Source organism: Corythoichthys intestinalis, chromosome 11, assembly GCF_030265065.1.
Source record: "Corythoichthys intestinalis isolate RoL2023-P3 chromosome 11, ASM3026506v1, whole genome shotgun sequence".
NCBI lineage: Eukaryota > Metazoa > Chordata > Actinopteri > Syngnathiformes > Syngnathidae > Corythoichthys > Corythoichthys intestinalis.
The window spans coordinates 23620035-23631572 of record NC_080405.1 but is presented as its reverse complement, the minus strand read 5'-3'; the positions used below and the strand labels follow the sequence as shown (position 1 = coordinate 23631572).

Genomic DNA, 11538 nt, shown 5'->3' with positions numbered 1-11538 from the left:
CCGGATCTGCCAAAATGAACATGAAGTATGATTATTATTTTTTTAAACAATGTCATCAGATAGACAAAAACATAAAATTATGTGCAAATGCCTGCATCTTCAAATCATGAAAATAGACCCTACCCACGTGACGTCACAACTCCGCTCTCCTGACTGGTGCCGCCCACTTGTCCGTCAACACATCGTGTTGACCTGTTACGGCTACGTACATTCCTCCTATTTACGGCGTGTTTTTCTGCTCGTTAACATTAATAATCAAATGGTGAAGGCGTGTGTGGTGGTCGGTTGCAATAACAGAGAAGATAGACGGAGAGACTTGAAGTTCTACCGGATTCCGAGAGACACGGAGAGGAGAGAGCGAGATGGGCTGCTGCAATTCGACGAGAAAACTGGGCTCCAAACGATTACCACAGATTATGTAGTAGTCATTTTATATCTGGTAAGATGCATTTAATATATATTTAGAGGGTTTTGGGCTGACAACCACAATTAAGATCATTGCTAGGCTAATCGCCGACAACATACACGTATGTATGTAGTGAGAGTGCTATCGCTAATCCATATAAACATTAAAAGCCCTAGCTCCATTGACAAATGACATGAAATACATTAGACTTGACAGTGGATGTTAGCAAGAACAAAAGATTTTGAATTGAAAATTTCGTAACTCACCTTCCGAGCACAAGATTCCTGCCGAATTTTCGTGTACGAGGACCTGTTTCACCCAACCAGCAACGTAGCATTTATAAGCCTCCAAGCTCTTAAAGTTTAACAAACTTTCGTGAGAATAGGCTGATTTTGTGTGGACAAGATAGTTGTAAATATCAGGGTCAGGCAGAGACGGCGAAGGCAGCCGGTCAAAAATCATCGATTTAGGCATCAAATATGGATCTGGCGACTGTATAGAACGAAGCTTTTCCACATAACGCCTTTTATGCAACACATCCAGTGAGTTTACGGCATCAGAAAGCACCGGGTCTTCCATGAAATGCATTTTAAATTCCTCGATCAATTGAAACCAATGCTAATACAGAGACAAAATGACGGACAAGTGGGCGGAACCATACAGCGAGCACGTGGTTTTGTGACGTCGGTGGGTAGGGTATATAATAACAGCCCATATTTTACCAATCTTCTAATCTCGATGGGTCTTGTCTCCATTCCATGTCAGGTAGTCTAGGCACATTGTTTGCATCCTGATTAGCGTCTGGCTAATACATGTTAGGTCCAACATTAAATTCCAACCTCGTATTCTTCATCCAACTCTTCAAAAACTTGGATCTCCTCCCTTGCGTACGATCTATTGCTTATATCGCTGTTTAAATCATTGTTTGAAGGGCTTTGTATGGCGGCCGTATGTATGGAGCGCTGCCATCGCTGTTCTCGGTGTGACGTATCACTTCCGGGTTCGTCCCCTTTCAGGCTCGAACTTCGGAAACACGATTATTTTGTCAAATATACAACATATTAATTATTTTTTCATGCTTTATTTGTTGGATAATGTTTAATTACTTCAATTGTGACCCTATTTGGCATGTTATGAAATTACTTCATATTTCTGCTTTAAATGGCATCAAACAAGTAACAAAGGTAGTGCTGCAAAACAAGCTGCAAAGAATTCAAAATGAAGACAGTGACATACTAAGCAGTTTTGAGCTTATTTTTTATTTCAAGCTCCCCAAAAATATGACAATATACTGTAAGGTTTAATTTCAATAAGTATTAAAAAGTACAGTATTTCAGGTCAATGTTCCCATAGCTATGGCAAATAATGGCTTGGCTTATGTTGTTTTTGTCATGTTTAAAATCAAAACCTGGAACAACTCATCACAGCGTCTGTGGCTCTTGTGCATCTTATTCTTATGATGTTTAAATGTGTAAAATGATATTTCTTTTATAATCTCCCTAATGGCAAGATGCTGTGACCTTAGTTTGAATCAGATTGACAATGAATTAATCACCTAGATTCAAATTTGTTGTGCAAGAAGCAATACATTGTACACACACAAAAAAAGAAAAATCACAATACATAATGCAACAGAAACATTCATGTCAATTGCTATAAATGCAAATCTCTCACTGAACATACGTGATTTCTCCCATTTTTCGAATAACAAAAATTTGTTTGGCCTGGCACTATCAGGAAGAACAGAAAGTTTTTTAGCTTCCATGTGATCTTCATAAGCATCTTCGGGCTTTAAAAACAATAAACATAAACAACAGAAGGACAAATTAAGTCGCACATGGCTTACTGTTTGCCAAGATGTAATATTCACAAATTTAATGGCTTCGGCAAATATTGTGGGAGCAGTTGGAATTTTAAAATGAGGCGCTAAAGTATATTAAATGCTATGTGTACAGCTGAGACTTTATTGGTACCCAAAAATATGTTTTAGTGATTCGGCTGTTTTTGCTCTGATTCGGCACAATAGAAAAGATTGTTGAAGGGCTGTGTCGAATAGGTCTTTACTTGTTTAAACATACATACAAATTGAGATTCATGTATTGTAATTTTACGATAAATTTCTTTTGAAATAACAATTAATACATGAAAGTAACTTAGAAATTGACAGTTACAGCAAATTTAATGTTGGTAGGTTAGAATCCCAGGTTTCCATTACCTCAGGAATATATATAGACCAAAACTTTTAAGGAACTATTGAAGTCCGCTACCCCTGCGCATACATCATTGACAATGCCGCAATCCCTGCTTTTTAATTGAGAAAATGTCATAAATGATAGGTTTAACTGTGAGATTTAAGCAAATAAATTGCAAGGAGATGTATTTTAGTGATATTTCATCTAGCATGATTGTTGCTAGCCAAATAATGGTAACCATTAGTAGCAGACATAAGATATTTAGCCACTGAAGGGCTGGGAGCAATCCTCAAAATGTAGCAAGCGGAAGCACGCAGATGAAGAAGATTCGGCAAAGGTGTAGTTGTAAAACTAAAATTTGCCAATGTCATGTGGCTTTTCTAACTAGTGCACTCGAAAAGGAGGGCTTGAAGGCTTTCAGATATCCTACAGCTGCTTTTGTTCTGGAAATGAGGCAATTACTGGCAAGTGATGGGACGGGACACAACGACCCATTCTTAGGAAACCTGTGTTGCACAATCACTTTGCCTTTGAATGATGGGAACAATTAAATAAAATTGCCAGTGAGCAATTGAGGAAGTGATCAACACAATTTTCCCCTTTTGTAACATTTAGAGATGAGCCAGAAGTGTGTCATTAGATGTAGATTAATCGGTACACCGGGGGTACTTACTGCAGCAAGCAGGGTACGCTAATGGCTGGTCGACTTCAGGGGCAGAGTGAGCAAGTCATCGATAAAGGTGAGTCAACACAAAACTTGTCGACCACTGTCAGGGTGTAAGTAGGCATTGCGAGCAGTTAGAGAAATGATAACATAGACATAGAGTTCTAGTAGAGCGAAGCAATGACTCCCCTTGGATTAGAAGTTTTATCTTCCTTTACGTAAAATTACACCTGGCAACACTTTTGCTGAAGCAACTCATATTTTTTTCCTGGGCAACACAGTGGTCGAGAGGTTAGCACAACAAAAAGGTATCATGCTCACTCGTAGTTCTTTGTGCAGTTTGCTTGTTCTGCGTGTGCTCGAGTGAGTTCTCTCCCAAAGTTAAAAAACACACATGGACCTTTGAACCCTCAGAAGAACACTTGGTGTGCTTGAAAAATATGGTTTGTATCAACTATATTTCGTTGAATGTCTGAGTTCAGTCCAGCCACAATGTATTTTATTATTCTGATTAGCGTCTATTTGGAGGAGTTTAATGTTCTGTGATTAGGTATGCATGAAGTGACTACAGAAGTTGGCAAGGCAACTTAGATAGATTTTACCGGTTCTTATTTCATTACATCTAAAGTTGGAGTTAAACAGAGCAATTCAGATATTTTTCTGATGGAGGTAATAATTTAAGAAGGTGATGCAATCTATTATCTACCAAAGCGAAGTTTAGCACAAATTGTGTTGGCCTCTGAGGATCAATTGTATATAGTATGTATGTGTGTGTGTGTGTGTATGCAGTCGTGTGAAAAAATTAGGACATCCCATGAAATATTCAGATATTTATTGAGAAATGTTCACATTTCAATGTCTTTTTTTTCTTTTCTTCTTCTTCAGACCGATGTCAAAGACTGGTAGATGGCTACAAAAAGAGTTTCACTGAAGTTATTTCAACCAAGGGGGTAACACTAGCTATTAGGTGGTAGGGCGTCCTAACTTTTTCCTCAGTTAGAATATGCATATTTGTTGATATGTTTCGTTTAATGAGTAAAACAATCTTAACTTTTTTTTTTGTTTACCTGCAACTGAATCACTTTCTTTTCCAGAGATAAAGAAAAACAAGATCAGACATTGATATGTGAACATTTCCTAATAAAGAACTGAATATTTGATGGGGTGTCCTAATTTTTTCACATGACTGTATATAGATTATATATACATACATACAGACAGACAGACTGTCAGTTCTTTATGTGCGTTTTCAATGTATAAGACTGTTAAAAATGTATTTTTTTGTATTTTTTGTTTGCATACACTTACTGGCACACGAGGTAAAAGGCTGCATGGAGTGATTTAATGATCACATTAAAACAAAATAGAGCAGGGTACACACATACAAATAATCACATTTTAACATTTAAATCCTTTGCAGATGAGCAGAATGCACACAACTTCGAATTCCCCATAATACGTAGTTGGATGTTCATATCACATAGCCCTCTTCTCCTCTTTTTGGTTACTTCCTGTGACAGTATTTTGTCCTCTTCTGTGTACACACACATTTCTTGAAACGATTCCTAGTCTATACGAAACTAAATTTTAAAAATTTTTAAATGAACTCGGAACCTACGGGCAACCATAAATCTACAATTAGTTACACTATACATATAATCAGCCCTTAGACAAGAAAAAAAAAAAAAAAAGGTCTCCGAAGATGGATGCCTAAAAACATCCCTAGAATGTCCCTACCAAATATGATCAATCCACTAATGACGGAGGAAACGCAATTTCAATTCTGCAATCAACCAATTCAATCAGCTCTGAGAGAAAAAGTAAAAAATGGGGATCCGAGGATAGATGCCAATACATCCCTAGAATATACATTCCAAATTTTATTCGTATCCGTCCACGAATAACAGAGTAGAACTTTTAATTATGCAATATAATTCACCTATATTATCAGCCTTTAGACAAAAATAATTTCTGTGTGGCACTTTAACTTGAGAAAATTTATCAATATAGCCTTTTGGAACCTTTCGGAAGAAAAAAAATGATACATTGAGGCATTTGATTTTGAAAATATATTAAAATGTTTCTTTGTCATTGCAGTTGTTTTTCTGTTTAGCACATGATTTTTTTTCTTCTTTCTCTCAGAAATAAAGCTGACCAACACGCGAGGTCTGAAAGGCAAATGGTTGTTGTACTGTTATCTTTAAATACCCGCTACTCTCGGACTCTCGTGCGATCTTGCAATCCTCGAGTGACTCGATCGAGCTGCTCCACAGACGCTCTGCTCGTAAAACGCATCCTGTTGAAATTGGGGGAGAGTGACAGTGGTGCGTCAGCAGACGTGCCTAGTGCAAAACTGGGGTTTGGATTAGGGATGCACCGGAATTAATATTCTTTGCCAAAACCAAATATGAGAAAAATGAGGAAACTGAAAGCCGAAAACCGTGACCAATCATTAAAATTTGTTTTTGTGAATATATTGCATATATTTATACATATAAAAAGCACAATTAAGCTAATTATTATTCAGTTTTCTTTTGTATTTTATTCATTTATGTATTCATTTATTTATTTATTTTAAATATGAACTCTTAATGCTTAGAATTACAAAAATATTTATTTTGTATTTTATTTGCTTCTGACATTTCAACAAAGCACAATATAAAATAAGATTTAACACAAAATGGCCCACTATAGAGTAATAATAATAATTTGTTATTGGTTCACATACATCTCCTTTGTACTTCATTTTCACTATTTGTATTATATTTTGTTGTTCTGTCACGATCATTTAAGGGATTTCATTTGGAAACTCTTTTCTGACACTTGAATGCAACACACCCTGAGTCACCTTGAGAAAAGGGAGGTAGGCTGTTGTTGCCCACATGTGGTAACAAGAACAAAATAAGTTTCCGAATCCAGAAAAACAACCTGGAAGAGAGAAGTGAATATTGTGGGTGCTCCTCCACTGAATGTAGCTGTACAGAGCCAACACACATTCATTCACCAAACATTTTGCCTCTTTAGTAAGCATAAAAATGCATGCTACCGAGCTATTCGCTTGCGTCAAGGCATCTTTTCAGTTTGAGTAATGTAACTTCGGTTAAAATGAATGAATAAATAAATCTTTTGGACCAAAACCACATTTTGGCCCAAAATTTTCGCAGCATCTAAAGGTGGGATATTAACCTTTTTTTGAATGCTCTGCATTGCATCGCGCTGACTCTCACAGGTCTTGGTAATAAACACTTGGCTAAAGTGTGTTATCTTAAATGCGCTGCAAAATCTAAAGGTGGTCTTAGACTACAAGTTTATATAGGCATTGAAATCTAACAGCGTGACACACTATAGAAAAATCGTTTCCAAAGGACACATGGTCAGTATATTAAATGAGAAGTTAAACATTTCTGGAAATTGCCCTGTCGCTGTAATGCGTATAGTAATTTTGGGATTCATTTATTTTCATTGCTTGGTCTCTAGTCGTGATCTCCCAACCAATCAAATACCCCATCAAAGGACTCTAAAAATGTTCATGTGGACAATGCGTAGTCACCACCCTGCGAAAACATAGTTTAATATTGCAAGACAGTTGTTTTTAAACCAACTGCTTGGAATTACTTTCTTCCACGGCGTGCAATCACTCCTCCCGCATGTACAGTACAGTACAATCATCAGTCAGGATCGTTATGTGTGTACCCTGCTGTTTCGTTCAGACTCACTTCATGTTGAGCTGTGTGTTCAAACAGCACGTTGTATTTGAAGTGCAAGGTCATGTTTTTTTTTCTTTCAATGAAGTATTTTCAACGGAGCGAATAAATCAAATATTTTTCCTAGATAATCACTTTCCCCCTAGTTGTACAAAAGGGAAGAGAATGAATTAATTAGACTGCCTGGTGTATAAAGGGCTGTGTAGTCTCCTGACATGCCTGTCATGAGAAAACACAAGCCTGTGCAGTGTGACTTTACAGTGTGATTTCTCCCCTCAGTTTTCTCCAATCCATCATCTGTTACTGTTGGACATGAAGTCATATCCCCTGGCAGTGCATTTGTCTTCTTCATTTTTTCTCTGCATTTGCTTAGATTTATCTAATAACCAGACTTACTTCTATTTTAATTAGAATCACACAGTCAACACAAAACTCCCCAGCTGAGTTTACTTGGCCCTGGAAATGCAAACATTTTCTTTTATTTTTTGCCCGAAGACGGGAAACGTTACTAAAACTCAAATTTGTTTTCTCAACGCTTTGCTTGCACTTTTGTCCTTCTGTCTCTCATAAACATCCTGCTTCCCGTCCCCCACTCACTCTCTCTCTCTCTCGGTCTCTTTTGCAAAATCAAAGCCCAATTTTCCGACTGTCCTTCGCGTCCCGTCAGTGCCTCATGGTGTTCTTGCCAAATTTCTCGCCCAGTTGCTGAATCAGCAGAGACAGCTCCCCAGCAGCCTCTGACTTCTCTTCCAGCAGCTCGTAACGAAGGCTGGAAATGTCCTGCTTGATTTCCTTCAGCTCACCTATGAATTCGGAACAATAACAACTTCAGCGCAGAGAAACTGTCGGAAAATGCACATACTTGCAAATAGAACAAGTCAAAAATTTGGACATCTTCACTTATGGGCAAGTTTGTCTACACTTGTATCTTTTTACTCATTGACGCTTGACCTCAACTTTACCCAACCCACTGCCATTTTTGATGGACCACTCAAACATGTGTACGAAAACTCATCTTTAATTGGTTTACAAAATAGATTGGGTGTTTTCAAGTAATACTATTAATACTATTATATATTTTTCAAGAAAATTCGCGTAAAATTGATTATTATTATTATTTTTTTTAAAGTTGAGGTTTAAAAACAAGTGAAAGTATGTTTTTTATACTTCTTACTCCTCGAAAAGACTTCAAGATATATTTTTAATAAACCAACAAAAAACTGTAAAAACATTTTGATTTTAACTCATTGTGAAAAGGTTACAAGTAGACATGTGTCGGTATGATATTCTGACGGTATGATAAACTTAAATATCACTGTTTCACAGTATCACGGTACAACTCCAAAATGTGTTAGAGATATTAAAAACATATAAGCAAATTGGAACATAAGTATAATGTTAAGTTAAAATACATAAAACAAAATAACAAAATATTCTAAATAAAATCAAAATGAATGCAGTCCTTTAGGTGACCCTAAACCCACGGCCAAAGCTCAACATTATTACCATCAGAACAAAAATAATTGAATTATTTTCCATAGAAAGCATGTATGTATGACTCGTATCATGTTTACATTATACACACACTCTCTTTCTTAACACAGACAGTTGCCAGAGAGAAAAAAAAACACCTCACGTTTTACCACCGCTAGACACACTAAACACGCTGGAGTTAACTTTCATAGCTAGCGGGAAACGTTCATGACAGTGTTTACTAACCTTTAATTTTGTATAAACGTGAAATTATAATGGAGGTATTATCTCCTCGGCAGCCACCTTCTGCAAACATGTTTTACATGTCGGTGGGCCCTCCTCCTCTAAGCCGCGGCAGTCTGTAACTTTTCTGTAGCCGAAGTATTCCCATAAGAGCGATTTCATTATCTTCGATGGGGGAAAAAAGTTCATGAGTTTCATCCATTGTGTAGCACAGCTGACTGACCGACACTGAGCAACCACCTGTGGGGGAGGGTTGAGCCTTGCAGCGACAAGTGAGGGATTTCTCCATGCATTTTTGGGACATAAAAAATAGCTAATACTTTAGGGACGGTATGACAGAAAATTTTTGCGGTTTTGAAACCTTGATGTTTTCATACCACGGTATACCTTGAAACCGGTAATCGGCACGTCTAGTTACAACTACTGTATATATATGTATGAACTCTTATCGTGTTAATAATTGTGTGTGTTTCTATAAATACATTTTTTTCTGAAATTAATGATTTTCAAAATTTAATTTTGTTTTTCTAAAATGATTATATTGAATTTTGTGTATATATACTGTACATATCAACCAGTTAGAATAGTTAGAAAAACGAAATTTCAGGCTTTCAATACTAAAAATTGATAACAATAGTTTTTATTTTTACAGATGCTCAAAGACGCTGATACTCACTTTACATACGTTCACCACACATAAATACTTTATAAACATTAAAAAAAAATGTTTTAATTACGATTATCATAGACTGCGAACCAAAGCACACACTATACATTAATCAAGATACACCTGTATAGCAGTGGCAATTGCTCTAAGACTTCAAGGGAAGCTCAGCTTCCCCTACACCGGTCTAGAATAAAGTGTAATTGCACATCCACTCAGTGGGTGGCACTGACACTCTCATTTTCAGAGTGTGCGCAGTATTTTTACACCAAACAAGACCACACAGCAAAGAGCGGGAGCGATGAAGTGCATTGAACATATTTTGTCACCAGTGGTTCTTTCAGCAACAACATGAAAAAAATATTTGACAAGGATGTTGGAGATATCTCCCGAAAGCTAATACGAGGAAATATGACAAAGCATATGAAGTGTTTGGCTTCACTTTTAAAACAATGGAAGTCAAGGCTAGACTGGTATGATTACTATGTTTAAAAATGCTGGCAGCTGACAACATGAAGCCAAATCAATTAAGATGTCACTTAAAGACATTAGACCACAATTACAATGATGCTTTTAGCGAAAACATGCCAAATATTGCCAATTAAAATTAAAATAAAATCTTGAGGAAAGGGAAGGCTTCCAAAAATACTGGTGCAGACCACCTAGATCCATATCTTCTTCAATTAAGTGCTCATTTTATCAGTCCATATTTAGCTCACATTTTTAACCAAACCCTTCTTTCCGGCATCATCCCATCCCCTTGGAAAACTGCTACTGTAATCACGCTACATAAAAATGGTGATATCTCAGACCTCAATAATTACTGTCCAATATCTAAGCTTCCATTTTTATCAAACATTCTTGAATCATTGATCAATTCTCAACTACGTTCTTTTATTGACTCATCTAACATACTTCAGCCGCAACAGTCTGGTTTTCGCTCAGGTCACAGTACAATTACAGCTTCAGTTTCTGTCCTAAATAACATTGTCTCCTTTCTTGATAATAAACAGTTCTGTGCTGCTCTTTTCATTGATCTTTCAAAAGCATTCGATACCGTTGATCATAAAATTCTACTTCATAAACTGCAGGCCATAGGTTTAGACGTTAATGCCCTCAACTGGTTTAAGTCCTACCTTACAGACAGAATACAAACTATTGCTGCTGACGGTGTTCAATCAAGTCCACTTACTATTAAAAATGGGGTGCCGCAAGGGTCTGTCCTTGGACCACTCCTTTTTACGTTATACATTAATAATATTTTTCTTCCTAATCAATATTGTAATGTCCACTTTTTTGCTGATGATTGTATTCTATATGCGCCCGGTTCTTCCCCATCTCTAGCTCTGACTCATTTACAGACTGCTTTTGATATCTTACAAATATCTCTTCATAATCACAGATTAGTTTTAAATTCTGAAAAAACTAAATACATGGTTTTTCTCCACTTCCACTCTTACAGACAATGACTTACCCGGAATCAAATCCCTAAATGGGACTCAAATTACTCTCACTGATTCATACAAATACTTAGGAATTTGGATTGACAGTAATTTATCATTCAAAACTCATATTCATCATCTAATCCGTAAACTTATATTTAAATTTAGCTTCCTGTATAGAATCAAACGCTGTCTGTCAACTTCTAACCGAAAAACCATTGTATTATCTTCTTTTGTTTCTGTTCTTGATTATGGGGACATCCTGTACTGCCATGCAGCTCCATCAACTCCTCAACAGTTAAACCCGGTCTATCACAGTGCACTACGTTTCATCACCAATGACAATTTCTTCACTCATCATTGTACCCTTTATCAAAACGTTGGTTGGTCCTCACTACAGTCAAGAAGAAATATCCATATCATGTTATTCATCTATAAGGCTTTATTGTACAAACTTCCGAACTACCTCACATCTCTCCTGTCATTCAAATCCAGTGACTACAAAACACGTTCATCCAACTACTTAACCCTAAACATTCCATCCACTCGCACTAATGTTGGCAGAACTGGCTTTAGCTACTATGCTCCTCTAAAATGGAACGAATTGCAAACCACTCTTAAACTACAGTCAATCATTCATCTTGGTGATTTTAAATCTCTTTTGTCTGATGTTTTCACTGATTATTGTAACTGTTTCCGTTAGTGTATTTCGTGTTGTTTGATATTTGTGAATGTTTCTTTGTGCTCAGG

At 36.7% G+C, this 11538-nt stretch overlaps 1 protein-coding gene across 1 annotated transcript in view; it reads right to left on the bottom strand.

Moving 5' to 3' along the window:
• Positions 1 to 1683: 1683 nt before the first annotated feature.
• Positions 1684 to 11538, bottom strand: part of LOC130924415 (short transient receptor potential channel 7-like) — a 99793-nt gene continuing 89938 nt past the window's right edge. Inside the window, exon 12 of the mRNA XM_057850966.1 lies at positions 1684 to 7769. Within this exon, the coding sequence (XP_057706949.1) occupies positions 7630 to 7769 (140 nt within the window). The 3' untranslated portion in view covers positions 1684 to 7629. The remainder of the gene's footprint in view (positions 7770 to 11538) is intronic.